This window comes from Podarcis gaigeae, assembly GCF_964106915.1.
Source record: "Podarcis gaigeae genome assembly, chromosome: 3".
Classification (NCBI taxonomy): Eukaryota; Metazoa; Chordata; class Lepidosauria; order Squamata; family Lacertidae; genus Podarcis; species Podarcis gaigeae.
The window spans coordinates 64958702-64980464 of record NC_139680.1 but is presented as its reverse complement, the minus strand read 5'-3'; the positions used below and the strand labels follow the sequence as shown (position 1 = coordinate 64980464).

Genomic DNA, 21763 nt, shown 5'->3' with positions numbered 1-21763 from the left:
CTCTACCATATATATTTCCTGAGTGGGCCAAGAAAAACTTTTTTAAAAAAGAAGAAGTAATTTTGGCTGGCAAAATTAATGTATGTCACATATTCAGTATTCTAAGAATTATCGATTGCTGTCCAGGAAGGAGGATCCTTATCAGTTATATAACTACCTCTCTGTATCCTGCGGTCTTCCAATCTGCAATAATGTTTGATATAATGCTTTGCCAAGCATTTGGCATACCTAACAAAACATACAAACCAAAGTCCATTTAATATTTTTTTTTGCTCTAGGCCACCCCTTCCAAGCTCTCTCACACGCACACCCCAAAAAGAAATAGAGAGCAGAGTCAGAAGTAGTAACAAAAATTAATCTGGCATCTGTTCACTGGTTAATTTACTTTGAGCAATCATATTATCTTACAACCAAAGGCATCAACCATTGACTTAGTTCAGGATGTAAGTCAATCCCCAAACTTAACAGCCACCCAAATCTTCTGATTCTGGGAGGGACTGGGTGGGTGGAGAAAAAATGGTCACCTGCTGTTGGAGAGAATGCTTTTTTTGATGCATTTTAGGACCAAGGCATCAAGCCAATAATTAAATTCTTAAGAGCAGGGCTGTCCTTAAACCAACCCAATTACCCCAAAACTGAGAAAGAAACATGCTACCCTAGCTTTTGACATGGTGGTTGCAAATAAAACAAAGTACTCACAATACTCTGATAGGATTCACTATGGTTTCTCAAAAGGCATTTTCACACTCAGAAGTAAAATCTCGAGAACAGAGTAGAATATTGTATCAGTTGCCACTGCACTTCCTCAAATAAATTAAACCATCTTTCTGAAACATTGTAATCTAGCACTATACAGATACATCTATGTTAAATCTAAATTTATTCCAATACCTTCTTAATTCATTGTCTTTATTTGTAACGTGCTTCAGCTACCTTTTCTACTAAGATTATATCCAAAGTGACGTAATTGTGGTCAGCCATAATTAGACCTTTCAACTTGCAATATGACCTCTGCATCCTGTTGCGAGGAGAAACAGCACTGAACCAAAAGAAATATGGACACTACAACACCTAACAATAGGTATTCATCTGTCCTGGCTGATGTGTTTTAAAAGCCACAGTGGCAATCCATTCTTTTTGTCTCCCCCTACATACAAGCAGCGATGCTGATAAAATGCAGACTGACAAGAGAGCAAGGTCTGATGAATTAGCACATTTCAAAGAAGTTTCACATCAGGCTCTGTGAACAGCAATCTCCACAATTATTTACACTGAAATCACTTAAACAACATTCATTCCTACTTGTGCTTCTATGAAAATTTTAAAAATTGAAAAAAGCTTACTCAAAAGAGAGGTGCTAACAATCAGTTTTGTATATCCAGGCCTACTTTAAATGGCATTATTTTGCTGACAACCAATGCTGGCCATCACCCATATAATAGGTGATGAAGACAGAAACACCAGATTTATGTGATCTGGGCTCTCTGAAACCAGTAGTCAGCAAAGGCCAAACAGATGCAATCTAGCTGTCTCTTGCTGAGTAAGGAAGATTGGTGAGCCAATGCTATGTTTCTGTTGCATCTTTGTCTTTAATTTTCTTGGAAAATTAACAGTTTTGCAGGTAACAAATGGAGGAGGAAAAACCCCACGAAAAGCAGCACATTTTGCCAACACATAATTTCTCCCAAAAAACGCTTGTATAATTTGTGTTCATACAGAAAGCACAAATAAAATGAAGTAAAGGTTTTCCTCATTTTATTTCTAATCAGCAAAATTTCAGGTAAAAAATATTTATAAACTTTAGAGTGGAAAATTTAAGCATCATTACTTTAACTGGGTAGCTGGTGTAGTTGGTACCCGAGAGTTCAAATTTTACCTTTTCCACAAACACACTAGTGTTCAGTCTTAAGCTTACTGTCTTAAGCCCACTGAATTCAAGGGGACTTAGTTCTGAGTAACATGCTATAGATTGGCCTACTTATAGGACCCTTTACTATTTTCCCATAGAATGGGAAATGACAATTTAGCAGAGAAAATGGGAATTTTGATACGAGTCGGACTCCATTTCCCATCAGCTCCAACCAACATGGCCAATGATCAGGGCCATTTTAAGCATATCTGGCGCCGTGGTGCAATGCTCCCTCCAGCGCTCCCCCCCCCCCCCGTTTCCCAGAGTTGTCCACTTTTTTTAGGGAGGACGGTACTGCTGGCGGGGCAGGAGGAGGCAAGCAGCGATTAGAAGGTGGCTCCTCCGACGGGGAAGAGGCAGAGGCTGGCCGCAACACCTCCCGGCTCAGCTGGCCGCTTCGTGCTGTGGTGGCCACGGCAGACGGAGGCTCCGCGCGTGGCGCTGCTTTGGTGCGATATGGCGGAGGTAGGAGGGGGCAGTGAGCTGATGCTGGGAGGTGCCGTGTCCAGCCTCCTCCTCTTCCCTGGCGCCCTCCAGAACTTGGCGCCCTGTACCTTTAGCCTCTATGGGTAAGACGCCCCTGCCAATGATCAAGGCTGATGGAAGCTGTACTCCAACAACATTTGGAGGGCTGCAGTGGGTTCTGTCCTTGGAAATTTAGCATAATGTGCATCTCAACCCTCATCGTTCAGCCCATTCAGCTCCAAGGGCCTTCTGGCAGTTTCCTCATTGCAAGAAGTGAAGTTACAGGGAACCAGGCAGAGGGCCTTCCTGGTAGGGGCACCCATCCTATAGAACACCCTCCCTTTAGATGTCAAAAACAATTATACGACTCTCCACAGACATGTGAAGGCAACCCTGTATCAGGAAGCTTTTAATGCCTGATGTTTTGTTGTGTTCTTTTACATTCTGTTGGAAGCTGCACAGAGTGGCTGGGGCAACTGAGTCAAATGAGCAGAGTACAAGAAATAAATAATAATAATTATTATTATTATTATTATTATTATTATTATTATTCCTCCATTTTCAGGTAACTGTAATTTGTCATTATTTCCAAACCTAGACAATCTGTGGTTAGTTACCTCCAAGGGTCTTCTGGCGGTTCCCTCACTGCCTTTCAAGTAAAGGTGTTTAATACTGAAAGATCTATTTGGGAAAACTCAGAAAAAACTTTGAAAGGTAAATGCCAAGAGGCAGAAAAGAAACTATGGGAAACGATTTGAATATATCTTTCTTTCTTTTTAAAGGAATAACTGAAGTGTCTTTCATTTCTCAGCTAAACTTAAAAAAGCAATGGTTTCTAAAGTTAGGGTACACACAGTGAGACTCTGAATTCCCACACCTACCACCGAACAGCAGACACTCAAACTATTAGACAAAATGCTTTTGGAACTCATAGGAGCCTGGGGAGCTGCTGTTAAAAAGAAAACAATGAGTTAAAATGCCCACAGAAGGTTCACAAGTCTTTGCATGTCCTTAAATGGGCTCTCAGGATTGCAAGTCCAGTGGCTGCTGGAAATTATATTTGCAGCTGGGAAGGTGGGGGGAAGCAAACACCACAGAATCATCTGCTTCTTAGTTCACAGAATAGTTGAGTGTTTTAGTCAACATTTGAAAAACGAATTTAGTACATTCTACAAAAACAAAGAAGAAATGACAAAAAATGATATGATGAATAAAACAACTCTTTCATTTAGCCACATTGTCTATGTGACATACACTTTCCTGAACCAATTCTATGTAACTTTAAACCTCAGTGATGGAAACATTTGTGCTACAGCCCTAAAAGGACATGTAAATGGGCGGCTTTTTGTCACCTCAGAGACAAAACAATCTTGCTGAGGACTTATCAAAAACCATCAAACAAAGCAAAGTCTGAAACTTCCTAGAAACAGTTTATCTTCATTTTCTACTGGTAATTTTCAGTGTATTTTGGTCAGAGATCACATGCACCTTGATTGGATCTTCAGTGTAATGACCTTGCTTGCTGGAAACCCTATGGCATTAGGGAATTGCTGAGACCAGGAAGAGGATTAAACACAAAATTCTGCTAACTAATTTCCCCTCCAGTCAGTGTTAGAAACTGAGATATGAAAGCTAGGAGCTAAATAGCACCTTAAACCTAGGTTACAGGCGCAACAATGGAATGTATAGGCGTGCTTCTTTACTAACAAGAATGCAAAGCTGAAAATGAATGAACTGCAGCTAAAATATTATGTTCATTTTACACATGGTCTAGTCCCTCCCTTGATCACCCCCCTAATATTATTAAGAGGGTCTCTTCTCCAGTCTTCAGAGAGTGGCTGGAAGTGGGGAGGCAGAAAAAGGTCCTCCTTTCCTTCCACTCTGTGGTTTTAATCTGAAATCAGGCGCAATACTGCGCCCAGAGCTCAGAAACTGCTCACACTAATGAAATTCCCTGTCGCAAAATGTGCCTAGAACAATGGGAGTTTCGAACACTGGCTCCAGTGCACAACTGCTTTCCTCGTAGAAAATTAATTCATGAAGCGACTACACAGCAATATTTTGTAGTTTTGTGTTTAAACTGTGACAATACTGCTTGACTAATACTTAGATTTAGGGCTTAAAAGCAGTTGTATCCAGTAATAAATGTTTGAGTAAATTGCTGATATGGATTCATTAAACATTTTACAAGAGGACAGTAAAACAGTTAGTATGGCATTAACAAATTCAATGTGATAATGATTTTATATATATATCTCATTTGTGCCCTGCTCAGAAAATATTTCAAATTAATTATTAAAAGAAAGCATTCTTTAAAAAGAATGAAAAAGAATGAAAAAAATAGAGCAACCAAAAATTTATTCTTTGCATTCCCTTTTCCATAGCAATGTTCAAAGAAATGTATACTTCAACAACATTCTGACAGTTCTGACACCACCTTCAAGATTTTGATGCCTTAATTCAAAGTGTGTCATTTCTTCAGCAAAAAACCACGAGATAAGATAATACTTGTCTGGGTAGCATTCCATTTAATTTTTCCATTGTTTTTGCATGAATGCATACATGCATAAACAGGGCTATCCCCCAATTCTCCCTATTTCTTTAAAGAGCTCTGTAACAGGCAAATCCTCATCATTATGCTGCGTACTGCAATACCCTCCTGTCTCTTTTGGCATGGACAATCTGAGGTCAATATATTTATAAGCTTTGTTAACTACTAACCACTATGGTGCAGGGCTGTGAAAAACTTGAGGAACAGTCTTGTTGCCTTTAATTCAGTGTCGTGCTGTAAAATATTAGTGGCTCCTATCCATCCTCTTACTAAATCTAGGCTCTCATCCAGCCCACCACCAAATTCAAGTACTGTCCAGGTCAGGCATAGGCAAACTCGGCCCTCCAGATGTTTTGGGACTACAATTCCCATCATCCCTGACCACTGGTCCTGTTAGCTGGGGATCATTGGAGTTGTAGTCCCAAAACATCTGGTGGGCCAAGTTTGCCTATGCCTGGTCCAGGACCTGCAATTCCACACCTGGTTCATGATGTAAATTAGAGATCTGGATTATCCACATAATGGTGACACACACCCCCAACTATTCCCAATGGCTTCATAAAGATGTTAAAGAACCCTGCATAAAAGAACGAACCCTGGACCACCCACAGGACCAAATTACAGTTACCCAATGCCATTTTAGGAAACTAGGCCCGTAGGTAGGACTGGGGAAAATGTAACACAGGGTCTCATACTCCCAACACATAGAGTTGGGTCCAGTAGAATACCATGACAAATGGTATCAAAAGCCACTGAAAGATCAAGGAGAAATAGAAGGGTTACACTCCACCTGTCCCTCTTCCAATAATTATCTCGTCCCCAGCACTGAAGAGGTAATTCAGAAGCAACAGTGTCAACAGCATGACACACGTTCCCATTCCCCAGTAAGTTCCATTCTCCAGCTCTAGCCATTGGAAAATCCCCCACAGTATTCATGAATCTCTGAGGTACCATAAATCTCATGGGGCAGGCAATATAGGTGGAAACAGTTCATGCCACACCTAACCTCAGCAGGAAACATTCTGATCAGGGTTATTGCGCTATCCCTACTTGCAGACCATCCTTCTTATGCTGAGGCAAAGACTGCAATGAGGATATGCCTTGCCCAGTGTATGAGGACAATGACACACCGAGACATGAAGTTCTAAGCCGATTCATTCAAGGCAACCTCAGTGTGACTGCTGAAATCCCATGACACAACATTTTAGGATTTACCAATCCCACCTCTGAGACCAGCTCTTCCAACACAGTCAAAGAGGCTGCTGGGTGGGATACCTTCCTGTCCTCTAGCTTGTGTTGATGCTCAACCAAGAACTCGGAGGGGGCACAACTGGGTTAAGTCAACCCTGCTCACTTGGCCGCTCAAATAATACATGTTAGCCAAATTTCAGTGGTGCCCTGTGTGACATGAAAATTCCCTCTGCCTTCTGTTCTAAGTCATTGTTGTCGCATCCCCTGTAGCGCCGTCTCAGCTCAGTGCACAATGCAGGCAAACCAGTCATGCTCCCCTAAATCCACCTCTGTGTTAGCTCCCCCCACCCATCTTTGATCAAGTTATGAATGAGTGTACCTTACTATGAACCAATCTGGAGTTAAGCAACAGGCCACCAGGCCAGAGGGCACAGTGGCAGAGCTACCAGGGACCCAAAAGGAAAAAGTGGAGGGAATTGTTTTACATATGTATGTAAAGAAGGACCTAGAGGAGCACATTTTCTATGGGCCTTTTTTAAAAACAACAACAACAACAACAACAACAACAACTCATTTTGGGCATTCCTGTCCCAAGTGATGCCTTTTAAACACACACACACACACACAAATATTATAAAGCAAATGATCACAGAATTCTTTGTTTACAAGCTATTTTGCAGTAATTAAGACCTTGCATAATACTGAAAAATGACAAACCATGAAGAGATCAAACACTGTAAATGGTATGGCACCATAACTGAAACCACAATGGGTATGTGGAGCAGATAAAATCTCTTTGAGTTCAGTTTTAAACCAACTGTCCTCTGCAGATTGGTGTGTGTATGCATGCTGGAGAACAACATATTTTTGCTTTTAAAAACCATAACTGAAAACCCATCCAGATGTTCAGAAATATTTCATAGTGGGTTGTAAATCCACTGTGGAACCTGCACTTAATTACTATCCATATGCTTTCTTCATGGCCCCAATACTGTAAATGTACTAGAACTACATATGATCTTCATGGACTTCTTTGAAGCAGCATTCTTCAAATGGATTAGCATATCATCCAATGCCTAAAACACACAATAGTAAGCAAGGTGTGGGGCTGACATTTTAAATGCATAAAACACATTTGTAAGATACTGCTGGTGCCAATATAGTGACTTAACCAGCCTTCACCAGCCTGGTGTCTTCCATTAACTTTTGGAGTAAAACTGGGACTGTCTTGGGCTGGTAAGAGTAGTACTTCAAAACATCTGTAGGGCACCAGGTTGGTAAAAGCTGGATTAAAATACTAACAGAATAATGCAAAGCATGTCTATTCAGAAGCAAGCCCATAAGTAAGTATGGCTGACACTCAGGCAAACATGTATAGGATTACAGCCTTAGTTAACAAATGCACAAACCTATCTTAGAGGGAGTCATTACCTTGTTTCAATACAAAGTTTCTTGAAAGACAGTGGCATGTGAGGTTTCTACTCTATTTGTGAGCAAATATATTTGGCAGCAGCCTCAGAATGTCATGACAGAAGCATACTAAACTATGGTTTTTTGCTTTTGTATTTCAGCATATATTCTGCATATCACATTTTGGAATACTTTTTTTCTTTGTGGGTTTTTTTTTGTATATGGATGATACATTCTGAAGAAGACTAGCATCTACTAATGAACCATGTGTGCTGGTATACCTCCTACCAAACAAGTGTATAATATTTACAACAGCAGCCCTAATATCACAATGTCTTTATGTCCTGGTATATCATCTATTAGGACTATTTGCTAACAGTCTTGAGTCATAGGATTGGGGCCATAATTATGATAACCACAATTATACCCAGATCTCATTTCCTACAAAGCATATAATTTGTGCAGAACTGTCACTGCCACTAACATAAACTGTACGGTAATGTCTATGCTGTAGAGATTCTGCCTTGTGTTATCTGTAACCACAATAAAACATTGTGGAATCAGATGCTAGTTGGCCATTGGCAGTGATGGATGAGACAGCACAGCACAACTTGCTCTTTCACAGCTATATTTCCTCCTCAGTGCTCTGATGATAGCAGTACAAACTCTTTTGACAGTGAAGTGCATGGATGCAGTTCCAAATTTAGAAGGGAAACAGACAGGATCACTAACAAGGTGTCATCTTCACAATGTCAATTTGCTGGCCAAAACATTATTTTAAGCAGATGTCCGGCTAAATTCCATCAATGACATCCTATTTACAGGCTCAACAGCTCACTATATATTTGTGATTGCAAAACTACCACATGAACACGCCAAACTTTTGAACATGTAGAGGACTCCTGGGTGATCATTAATTCTGAATTGTTCCACAGACCAGCGTAGTATTCAAGCAAGATTCCAGCTTTTAAAATCAATGACTTTTGTTATAAATTATTAGTATCTACAATTTCACTGAAGTAAAATTAGAAGTGTGATTATAACCATTGGTCATGCTGTCTGGGACTGATGGGAGCTGTACTCCAGTACCACAGGATTTCCATCCCTGAAGTATGGCGACAGAGCTACTTACTGTCTGTTACGCAAGTTTCAAAGGCAAAGAGCCCTGCCAGGAAAAGTTCAGTGATGGATTTTATGGAGCCATGGTTGAGGAAGAGGTCAACTGGCCCCCAAGCAGGGAAGCTGGCCCTTATGACTGTTGGAAGAGATTGAGGAATGAAGAAGTTTTCTCCACTGGGGTTAGACAAACCATAAAACCAGGTAGATTGAGTGAACACAGAGAATGATGTTGAGGAATTGTGAGATTCAGTGATGGGGACAGGGTGCAGAAACCGTTTTAGAATATTGCAGTAATAGTCACAGATCGCCATGAACAGGGCAAATGTATTTAATTATTTAAAGCACACCACTGTGTGTATGGAAATATGCCAGATGTCCTTCCTCTCAAACCACTTTTCATCCTTTCCTCTTGCAAGGATGAGCCACAAAATCATCTGCAGTTCAGACTTGCATTTACTCGTGTCTTTTTAACACACCTTATAGTTCCACACCTTTGATGTGAACTAATCCAACACACATGACTTTTTCCAAACCACCTTTGTCAGCTGTGTAATGATGAGCGCCAAATTAGGCCCATCTGTTTAAATGGAAGGGAGTTCTCCTCCTATAAACTATGCTTCATTAACTGGCAAAGAAACTGCCAGAAGCTGCCTTCCAAAATTCCTGAGTGGCTGGCAAAAGATTTCATTACTCTCAGTTGTTATCTGAATTAGTCAATGTCCTGCAGTTTGGAGGATAAAATGGTACTGTGGAACTGCTCCACTATCCCATTCAATCTACCCTGTCATGAAAGAGGTTCTGAACTTTGCACATTATGAGTTCTTAAATGCTGTATGGGGTATATTTCAGTGTTAACCTATAATTTAACACTGGAGCTTAAAACACTTTCCTTGGGCAATTGTTGAACAGCCTTGATGTGAAAATTAAGGATGTTAACAAACCTAAAATTAACAAAAGATCTCAGTGTTTTGAATAAAGTATGAAATAGGTTTATAAAGCAGTTTAGCCACAGTAACAATTGGAAATACTTTGGATATTCTATGCAGAAGACAGAAATCTTGGATTAAAGAAAATTGAGCATATGGGATGTATTCAACATTAGTCCTACTTAGAGTAGACCAATTTAAATTAATGGGCATGAACAACTCATGTTTATTAATTTCAATGGGTCTTCTTGAAGTAGGGATTTATTTGGAGGCAACCCTGTGAAGAATCATAGCCATGGCAGTGAATATAGAGAGCCGTATCTCTAGCAGGCTACTATAAACTTGGGATTTGTTCTACCAATATCAAGTTAACAAAATATATGAACTACTATTACCATTCATTATTAATTCAATTTATATCTTGCCTTTCTTCCATGAAGTTTAAGGTAGGTTACATAGGTCCCCAGGCAGAAAAGCATCCAGACATTGACCAAAATTCAAACATACTTGGCTTCAGCAAAGTTGTTGAATTGTGTGTGTTCAGACCAGGTCTCATCACTTGCCTACTTCCTTGTCTAGCAAGGATCAAACCATTCATTCCTTGTTTTGTCAATGTCTTGGTAATAGAAGAAATGAAATTAAATCCTTGAAAAGCCCCTGGTCAGATTTGTGCAGCCTGGAACACGTGTGCCAAGAGCCACATGCAAGTGGCAAAAAAGAGGAAACCTGCATTTTTTAAAAAAAAATTCCCTGGGTTTTCCACAATTACTACAGGGACTGAGCAGAAATCCAAGATTGCGGGGAAACTCATAAAGGAAGAGACAGCAGCCAAGGGAAAATAATTCCATGTTAAGTTTTTTTATGTCAGTTCTAGTCTTGGTAGTGCCCTTTGTGAAGTGAGAATATGTCCACGTAAGGCCTTTGTAACCACATAAAAGTTTCTGAGGGCACGCTCTCGCCTTGTGCAGGAAGAGGCATCTGCCAAGTCAAAAGCAATTATTTCTTTTACATGCTTTGGGCCGGGACAGCATGGTTCCCTGTGTGAACTTGCAAATGGAGCACTATTAGTCCTTGCCAAAAACAGAGCACCAGAAATTCAAATGAAACTTCCCAAGTGACAGCATGCCCCAGACAACTCTAGAACAATACAAACAATTGTAGATAGGCAAGCTTCCTCCTACTTGTCTTGTGTTGTACTGGCTTGGAAATGAGCAGGGTTATTTCTGGGGGCACAGGGAAATGGCTTATTTTCTGAACCAATCAGACTTTCAAAAGAAGCAGCAGCAGCCGCCAAGCCCTTTCTCCTCAAAAGATCCTCTCCTTAAAGATTAACTGGGCACAAGGAGAAGGGGACGACAGAGGACGAGATGGTTGGACAGTGTTCTCGAAGCTACCAGCATGAGTTTAACCAAACCGTGGGGAGGTAGTGGAAGACAGGAGTTCCTGGCATGCTCTGGTCCATGGGGTCACGAAGAGTCGGATACGCCTAAACGACTAAACAACAACAGCCACTGGTGGTGTGAGGAGCAGGAGCAGCAGCAGCAGCAGCAGCAGCAGCAGCAGCAGCAGCACTACATTAGGAGAAGGAGATGGGGAGGAATGGCTCCTCTTTCTGATTCCCTGGCATTTTGCATATCAGGATGAAAGCCCTGGTGGCCCGTGGAAGATGCAGCTCACTCCACATCTCACAAGGACCACTGAGCCTTTCATCCTAATAGGCCACCAAAAAGAGAGAAGAGATCTCCCCCAAGACCACCACTGATTAGTAAAGCGAGATTGATCATCACAGCTTGGACAGTGAAACTGAGCCCTAGCTCCGTACCACATTTACAGAATACCAGGACTAAATCAATGGAGAAGTGGTATTATGCAGCATGGAAAGGTGTTTGTTTTAGAAAGGGGTCCTTCCTAGACTTTTCAACCCTATGATGCTTAGCTGGTCAGAACTGTGCAGCCTAGAACACGTGTGTCGAGAATCACATGTGCCCTGCTGAGCCACAGTCTCCCTCCATCATGTATAAGACATGACTGACTTAGTCGTACATTTTCCCAAAGAGTTGGCACAATCCTCACTATTGTGTGAGAGGCAACAAAGAATTTAGTTTGTCTAAGAGGAGAAAATAGCTAAGGTCAGCCCGGCTTGCACGCATCTTGCATTTTTTATTGTGTCAATCTCTGAAAGTAAATTTGTGTAACCAGATAATGACAAATAATGTAGTGACTCAAAGAACAATAAAAGACTGTCATATGCCTCATGACTCACAACAATGGTGTACTCTCTTGCACAGCCGCAAAAAATAATTAAGATATTCAATTTAGAAGAGTTAAGTCATGCTATGTGCTTTAACCCCATGTGGCTTTTGAAATCACAAACACACATCAACCAGCACTGTGACTTTGATAAGCATGGCTTCAACACTTATCTTCCTGCCCAACAACCACAACAACTAGGTAACACAGGAAGCTGCCATATATAGAGTCACAGACTGGTTCTTCTAGTTCAGTATAAGCTGACTGGAAGCAGCTCTTAAGAGTTTGAGACAAGGATCTCTCAAAGTCCTACTTTCAGATGCTTGGAATTGACGCTGGGACCTTCTGTGTCCCAAGCATATTATCTACCACTGAGCTATGGCCCTTTCTTTAGCAATTCAGGCATGTCCAGCTCCCAAGAGACTGTGATCTACTCCCAGTATTAAAAAAGTGGCAGTGATCTACCCATTGTCATTGAAGGGTGGAGGAGTGTGGCGTGCGTGGAGGGGGATGGGTGGATTGCCCGGAGTTGTTGAGCTTTTTCGGGAGGAGGATTGCACAGAGTTTTTTAGCTTCCCCCCCCCACAACTTTTTGTACACAATAAGGATCCCGTGATCTACCAGGATCAGGCAGGGATCTACTGGTAGATCACGATCTACTAGTTGAACATCCCTGCGAGTTTAGCTAGCACCATCGTTAGATTTGAACTGAGCAGCTTCTTAACCTAATATGCTTTAGAGCAGTGTGGCTAACCTTTTTTGGCCCAAGGGCCCATTCACCCTCAGCCAAACCACTGGAAGCCTCATGCTGGCAGTGGGTGTGACCTCACTACAAATGCACATGGACATAACACACATCATCCCCTTCCTCAGTAGATCCATGTGGAACAGCTGAGGAAAGGGGTGTTATCCCCGGGCAATAAAATGTGATGACTGGTGAGTTGCCCTCAGGGAAGTGAGCTAGCTGGATAAATTTAATCCTTTCCACCCAGTTCAGTGTGCACCAAGGTCATCAGATATCATCAAGCGATGAACCTCAGCTGATGGAGATGCAAATCACCCACTCCACTCATTAGATGATTGGCGCTTCCTTGATCATCAGATCAATATACATCCCCATCAGGGTGCTGGGCTAGGCATAAAGGTTCAGAATTATTCATCCACCCCAATCTAGTTTCTTTTTTTCTTTTTGTTGCCTCCATCAAAATCAGTGAGCTCTTGAAAGGAGTAGGGGCGCAGAAAAAAATTGCTTAGGAGATCAGTGTAAAACATCTAGGGGACAACAGGTTGGGGGAAGACTGGGTTAAAGTATAATTTAAAGTAAGTCCCCCTCCCCAGCCCTTCCAGAATATTATTAAATGCATGGATTTCTACTTAACAAAGATTGTAACTGTGTATTCAACACAATGCAAAACTGATATTGAATACCATTTTCCTAGACACAAGGCTAAACATTCCTGAGCTCTTAAAATGAGTATTAGCTTGCACTATTAATGCAAGTATCAGTGGACACTATTACTTATCCACTTACCACATCAAGGTCTTGGGAAACCCTGCGTTTGCGAAGCTCTTCCATCCTCTCACATACATCAGTAAAGCAGGTATTATAATAATCTGCATATTGCTCAGCCAGGTCATCAATGTTGCCCAATGATCCATCCTATAGAAAAAATAAGAAAGGAATGGTTATTATTAAACCATTTTCATTGGACATGAATAAACTATTTTAAGTGCAATGTGAAGTTTGTCATCTTGATGTAAAAAGCTCTTGAAGAATTATAGCGACTACTACTTTTAAAGAACTGTTTCTGTAGACAATAACGTTTCCCCAATATTCAAGCGTCTTCCCAGGCAAACATATTTGCATTTAAGCAAGTGAATGATGTCAAACCTTAAAAGCCATCCAGAAACTTCATAAGCAGTGTTTAAAAGCCAGAACAGATAATAAAGTCTTTATATTTATATTAGCATACAGGTTATACCTATAAACAACACAAAGGTAGTCTGTCAATATACCAGAAGATTAGCAAACGTAATAGAACCTGAAAGTTAATTGACTGAGCCAGTGCATATTTTCCTTCAGAACTTATTTTTACCTGTTCTATAAAGATAAATGAAACTGGAAATACCAATTTCAAATTAATCCACAAAAGATTTACTGCTGTACTGCTCTGTCAATATTAAATCCATAGGATATGTGTTGAGGATATACTTTCTAAAGCATTTGAGAAAGCCACTTTTATTTGCACAATGCCATCACTTTATCAACAAAAATCTCCTGTCAAACCAGTGTTCAAATCATGTTGTTGGAAAGCACTGAAATAAAATGAGACAGAACGTAAGCATGCCAGTGAATTACTAAAGCAACACTAAGTATGATTGTTTAACTGGGTAGGAGGGTTTTTGGTTTTTTTAAATGGCTTAAGACTAGACTTGTACCTGCTATCAGAAAAGTTATTTCCCATGCTCTACAGTTACATTAAGCAATTCCAAATGTAGGTTTAAAATAGTTGAATGTTATGGTCCAGGACTCTGGAAACTTCTGGTGTGCTAACGGAGTGCCTGGGGCATCAAGGATCCTGATAATTGGATATATATATTGTTTCTGGACTATCTAGCAGCAAGACAGCTCTACTCCTGTCCCTCAAGTGTTTCCTTGCTAACACTCTTGGATACCAATGACCTCTTTTCCTTAGTTTTGGGCATCCTATTTTTGCCACCATGCCACTCCCAGTTGCAACAAGAGACACACCAGTTTTGCCTGAGTGCTTGCTAGTTTTGCCTGACTACTTGCTGTAGAAGAAATTCAATGCCCCGTTAACTGAAGTCTAAGCTGTGGAGAGGTGAGCCTAAAACATACACTTTCCTGCAGATAATTTCATTCGTGTTGTTTTACCACTTTGGTGTTTGCCATCCTGGGCTCCTTTGGGAGGAACGGAGAGGTAGAAATTTAATTAAGAAATAATTACAGAAATAAAGAAAATTATCAGACTCAAGGGCAAACCATATGATTATCATAAAATGTTGCTTGTACGGCTTAGTCTATTGGAAATCACTATGCACTATCCCCAGATCCTGACACTGGACTATCCTTCTGTGCATTTTGCTGCTGCCAGCTTGCTGGTCTGCCAAGTTCTGTGTTGACCTATTGCCGTGACTTTAAGTGCTATAGTCTTACCCCTCTCAAAGCTTCAATCAGGGGACTCAACATATTTCAAAATTTCTCCAGAAATGGCAGCACTACGGAAGAAGTAGCAAGAGATAGATAAGATAGAAGCAAGACAGTGCTATTTAATTGGCTCCTATGAGCTGCTACCCACCTCATAGTATCATAAATAGCATGTGGTCCACAGCTTTCGTAAGGTAAACAAAATCATTCACAACTTTGTTTTACATAGCTTGAATTGCATGAGTTTGTTATTAGACCAAGAAAGCCAGTTCCCTATCCACAGCTAATCATTATCATTCTTTACAGGCCAATCTGTTTTATTTTAACCTTCCAAAGCTTCCATTTCTAGATGTTATTTTACCATTTTGCATTTAAATTACGAAAAGGCAAGCTGTACATAAATTTACCTGCAACCCCCATTCAAGTTACTTAGGCATATTCAAAGAATAATAGGTAGAGAAGTACACTTGAATAAACAGCTGTAGGTTGCAGAATTAACTCTGAAAAATAAAGGCAGCTCCTCCATCACTCTCAAACAATCCACAACTCACCACTATTTTCCTAGGAAATTTCAATCTATATAACTTATAACTATAACAGACCACCTTTGGGGAATTAGATTCTTGACTAGATCAAGAAGTTTGAAACCAGCCATAAAGAACTGTATTTGTGAATCCTTGCATGAGCCAAGAGCTGCCAGACCCACAACGTGAAAGTAACTGGAACCTCTGATTTATCCAGTACTTCAGCCAAAGATCAATCACTTGCATGCAAAGTACCTGGCAAGCTGATTAAAAAAACTTCTGAGCCTGTAGGTCTGGCAGATTAAATTCCAAACAAGGATTATTATTTTTAACCTGTTTACCCAACAGTAACCTTATCACTTGTTCACTTGGAACTGCCACAGTTCAAACAATATAACAATGCCAACATGAACAACAAGAAGCTTAACTTACTTTAATTTTCTGTCTGCTCTATTGTTTATGAGTCATAGCTAATGCTGCTTGTAGATACACCAGATTTTATTTATAATTCAAATGGGTTGATCCAGCCATGTTTATCACATACGTTTAATCAATGAATCAGGCCTTTATTTTGAAAATCTGTAATTAAGTTAAAGGCCTATTTTAAAAACCTAGCAACAATGCATTTAAAAGCCATAAAAATATATTAAAAAATTAAAAAATTCAGTAAATAGCCACCAATGATTATTGAAAAGGCCCTATATATCAGACAACATCAGAAATCATAAGCAATACCTACTGATCTGTTGGAAGAACAATGTACAATTAACTGTAAATTTATGTATAAACTGACATTGAAAACAACCAATGCAGGTTTAAAGAAGGTGACTAATACATTTTAAAATCTTTTTAAAAGCTATCTATAAAATTACCTCCAGTATACATATAAACACAAATAACAGCACTAACAATACCTAGTTTCCAGGCCTGGGAGATATGTACACTTGTTAACATGAGCTTTTGCCAATATCAGCTCTGCTGCATTGGAAATTTATTCTATAATTTAACCTTTGCCAACCTGGTGCCCTCTAGGTATATAGGATTACAACGACTATGGTAGCTGAGGCTAATAGGGAGCTGTAGTCCAAAATGTCTGGAGGGCATCAGGTTGGCAAACGCTAAACGAGAGCTGCTTCACTGGCAGAAACTTCTTCCAGAAGACATATTGCATAATTGATCCAACTCTTGAATCAAATAAGTTAAAATTTTAATAAAAACTAATAAATGTGCTGTCTGCTACTACATACTGTTTCACAGCATGTTCACAGAATGCAAGGCTCAGTATAGAGGAAACAGCCAGCTGAAAGAAAAAATCCTATTTTAAGAGAGAAGCAGCAAACACCTAGTAAAAGTAAAGAACTTATAGCACTTCAGAACAGCAGGTGTTCAACACTCCTTTTGAGATTGTCATTTGCACTGGAATATTCCCTTCTTATAAATGCTTCAGATTTTTTGCAACATAATACCATACAGCATAAATGATGGATTGCTATTGAATTCCTAGAGAATTAGTCTGGGACCATGTGAATACCAGAAGCAACCATCATGATTGATGTTAATGGAGTGAATAACAAAGACAAGTCATAATGATCTGGTACTTACTGAGCTAGATTTATTGGTCACCACACACCAGCCTGATGAATGTACTGGCAACATCATTTGTACTTGATGTTAAAGATAATAGGAAGTAGCGTTTTGTCAGGCATCTTGCATTAAGTAAATGAAATAAGCTTTGCCAAGAAAGAGTCTTCGGCTCAGATTTTTTTGTTTTTTAAGCCCCACCTAACTTAAGAACATTTGTGGAAGAGCCCTGTGCTATGGACAATCATCAATAATCAGCAAGCCTTAGAATCTATTAGAGTTTACATGAACATATTGACAAATGGGCAAAGGTGGGAATCTGATGTATAGTGGGGGCACCTCAGTGCTTTAATCTGATCTCTAGATGCGGAAAAATAATTAGCATGATAAGGGCAACCTGCCTCTTGGCAGGATAGATGTTGAGGAGGGCTGCTATACATCATAAGACTGCTTCTAAGAGAGGGATTATTATATTTTTAGTAAATCTAAAGCTAGAGTGCATCAAGTACCAGTTCTGAGATATTCTTACATGCCATTTGAACTTGTGCATTATTGCTGCTTTGTTGGGCCAATGTAAGGAAGAGGGAAATGTTAGCCTTCCATGCATACAGATTAGCCAGTGGGCCATCAGCAAAATATCTCCTGTATCAACCTGCCTGTGTATTAAGATTGTCAGGAGGCCATTCTCAGTGTGCCCATCTTTAGGAGAATTGCATTACACAGTGTTCTCTGTGGTGGTGCCCCAACTGCGGAATGCCCTCTTGAGGGAGGTATGCTTTTTGGCACCAGGTAAAAACCTTTGTTTGTCCAGTCATTTTAGATTATGGTATTTTTAGCTAATTGAAAGGTTTTATTCCTCTTAATTGTACTGCATTTCTTGTTATATTTTATATTGTATTTGGATAGTTCATATTCCTTTCTATACAACTCTGCATCCATTTTTGGATGAAGAGTGTTTCATCTGTTTTTGCTTCTGCTAAAGCAGGCTTTCTCAAACTCGGCCCTCCAGATGTTTATGGCCTACAACTCCCATGATCCCTAGCTAGCAGGACCAGTGGTCAGGGATGATGGGAGCTGTAGTCTCAAAACATCTGGAGGGCCAAGTTTGAGGAAGCCTGTGCTAAAGAGTCGATGCTAGCATTTGTCCCAAGATACAGATAATACATTGAAATAGTGGACTTGGCTGGAAAGACATGCTTTTCTCATAATAGAGGAACTAGAAAATACAGAAAGGATGTTCCTCCTGTAAAAAGCTTTGCATGCTAAGCCCTGACTATACATAGATAGATAAATAAATAAATTGATAGAAAGACACCATTTGAGCTAACTCGAGACACAAGAGTCACTGTGTGGAAAGCCATTGCAAATATTAGCAGTTTATCTTTAAGACTTCAGCCTGAATAAGAAAGCCAGTCATGAAAAATTATGTGGAATATGATCTTACACTGCACTAACATACGTTTGGTTTGGATAGCATAAGAAATGCAAACAGGAATGGTAAGATCTAAGACTCGGTAAATAAGATACAGATTTCTTTCTAATTGCTACACTGAAAACACCTGGATATAATTTATATACGGTACTGTAGTAAAGTTTCGTCTCTCCGACAATAATCTGCACAGACCTTTCCAAAGTCAGAAACCTTTTCTAGCAGAGCTGAACTTGGACAATTGGAGAGACCATGTTTAACATACCCAACACAGAAGCTATTGTAGGATAAATTTAAACTACACAAAAATCTACACTTGTCTCAGTTAGCATTCATACCTTCTAACTTGTCCTCATTGTTCTCCATTAGAGATGGCAAGCTCACACCCACTGGCAAGCTCACTGGCTTGGCCAAACAATAACTTGTCTTATTTTCCAAGACAATCAGGAAACAGGATATTATTAATAACATAAATTTTACCAATAATAGCATTATCCTTTCCATTTTCCTTTGAATTGTTTATGTCTATGTATACATAATGAAAAAGAAGTATATAAGTTGCTGTATATTACTTTCTTTAAAATACATGCAGCACCCTTAGCCCATCAGCTTCTTGATTCCTCCAAATGCCCTGCACCCATTAAATACTTCCTGGCCAGTGGCAGCAAGAGGAGTGATGGCTATGCAGAATGCCAGGTCACCAGAAAGAAAGGGGAGAAAGGAACAGACCTTCCTCTTTCCCTATCACCATGTGCCACCCAACACTGCTAACCGGTAACTATTTTGAGGAGCAGGTAGGGTATTCTTGGGATCACAAAAGGATGCTGGAATTCCTTATCTCTGGCTCCAATTATACTTCATGTAAAAATAATAATATTGAGGCTTGTAAAGCTCACCTCTTCCTTAAGGCAAGTCTTATGTGCCTCTGAAGCTCATATCAAAGTCTGGGCTCTGCAGGCTCCACAGCCATTTCTACTCTCCCTTGATAGTGCCTTCTTTATGTTCTCTTACTGGAATAGTTAGTGTTTGCCACATGCCAATGTACTGCCTAAACGTACAAGTTACATTTTATATTCTCACTTAATTGTCAGCAGTGCTTTTGTGAAAGTCTGCAGTAGTTGCATTTGGCTTGTTGATCTTGAAAGGCTATACAGTGGAACCTCAAGTTACAAATGCCTCTGGTTGCAAACACTTCAGGTTACAAACTCTGCTAACCTGGAAGAGTTACCTCGAGTTGAGAACTTTGCCCCAGGATGAGAATGGAAATCGTGTGCCGGTGGCACAGCGGCAGCAAGAGGCCACATTAGCAAAAGCACACTTCTAGTTAAGAACAGTTTCAGGTTAAGAACGGACCTCCAGAATGAATTAAGTTCATAACTAGAGGTACCACTGTAACGTAAACTGCCTGGTGATTAAACTGCACAGTATGAAAATACACGCATTACTCATGTTGCTCCTTTTTGCACTGAACACTCCCAGCCTTCATCTCCACTTCTATGACTCCATACATAATACCAAAAGGTTTAAATTTTACAGAATATCCTTAAATAGAAATATTGATAGTCAGCTTAATCTGAAGCTTAGAAAACAGCCCTACATAAATGTTGAGCTACATTTGTTTTAGTTCTTTCATATTATACTATGAACACTCAAGTTTCTCATCTGCATAAATACAGAAACACAAATACAATAAATCACAATTCCAGTACCATATGAAGCATTTAGAAAAACCATGCTTTAACATGATCAGCTACAAAAAGCAACACAGTTGTTTAATTTTAGTGGTTGCACATGTTCATCTCAAGAGATATTCAACAGCCTCGATAACTGTGTGTCTTCTGTACCAATGAGCTATGTACAGCAGCAAAATAAAAGGATATGAAAGCCCCAGAGCAACTTTTCTACCAAGAGGCAAGCCTAGAATCACTATACCAAAATTATAATAAAAAAGAAAATAGGAAGTGTGCTTTCTGAAGTAAGATATAGTGCAAAATTCTAGAAGATTCTTTTTTTTAAAAAAAGAAAAACATCTGGAAAACTTAGGCATAGCCTGAATGCCTGTTTGCTTCTATCAGCTGTTCCATCTGCTCACCAATTCCTGTGCTTCACAAGTTTAGGAGCAGCTGGGTTAGAACATATCATATGAATACGTTCAGACATTAAAAAAAACCACCCCCACTTTAGAAAAACACATACCAATATCCCATTTTTCATAAACAGTGATGGGGCCCTCTAGAAGTTGCTGGGCTACAATTCCCATCATCCCTGACCATTGGCTATGGTGACTGGGGCCGATCAGAGTTCACTGGCAAGTTACTTGTGACAAACTGAGCCCCCACAGCAGCTATTTTGTGTACTAATGTACCATTGTACTAATGGGAGTCTTCAAAGGCAATGAATCCTTCATGGGCCCACTCCCCACCTGATTGGAAATGTAAACTGCTGAGGACCACATGGATCCATTCCTTAGATAAATCCCTATTATAGTTTCATACATTCTACAGTGTAACAGAGGCATTATACAGAATCTCTCATATTCAACCTGCCTATAAAACTAAAACAGTTATCTCCAATCATGAACAAAAATGATTAAAAAAACTTTTAAGAACATTCGTATGAAAACGTCAAGTGTTTTAATTATATTATGGTCGAGTGGAAGGTTCAGCAATCTTGATATCTCACCAAACTACTACAGGGGTTTCTTTTTTGGGGGGGGGGGAGGTGCAGTGATGTTCATTAAGATAAATGAACTGATGACATTTCTGCCAATTCTGGGCATTATTAGAATTCCCACCTACAGGTTGTAGCTAATGGTTTTCTCCATCAAAGGAGACAATTTAATTTTTCTCCCCCTTTGGTGCAGCACTACACAAATTTGTTGTCCTGGTTATCAAGATCTATGCTAAGCATATTGAGAACACAGGTTAAATGCCTGACCCCACTTACCTGGGTGCAAGCTCTGTTGAACTGATTAAGACTGGTTTCTGGGATTGTGCTGCTTTAAAAAAATGTATTTGTCTAAACAGGTACTGTACTGGGAAGTATTATGATTAGTGTGCAACTACAGAAAACAGACATATCTAAATAATTCCCTCAAACTGTACTGTACACTCCTAACTTGCTTTAACGCTACAGTAGTTTGTGTCCACTGGTGTTATGCACTTTGCAGATGAAGACAGATATTTACAACACAGGGTGCAAAAATACTTGCTACCCAGCCTAATCCCAATGACCTCAGG

At 39.9% G+C, this 21763-nt stretch overlaps 2 protein-coding genes across 9 annotated transcripts in view; both read right to left on the bottom strand.

Annotated features, from left to right (window-relative positions):
• SASH1 (SAM and SH3 domain containing 1) overlaps window positions 1-21763 on the bottom strand; it is a 552112-nt gene that overhangs the window by 84640 nt on the left and 445709 nt on the right. For all 7 annotated transcript variants that reach the window (XM_083731823.1, XM_083731825.1, XM_083731826.1 and 4 more), the window contains exon 2: window positions 13353-13481. In XM_083731823.1, the coding sequence (XP_083587949.1) occupies window positions 13353-13481 (129 nt within the window). The remainder of the gene's footprint in view (window positions 1-13352; window positions 13482-21763) is intronic.
• The window catches only part of GINM1 (glycosylated integral membrane protein 1), a 785919-nt gene that overhangs the window by 406470 nt on the left and 357686 nt on the right, over window positions 1-21763 (bottom strand). The window lies entirely within an intron of this gene.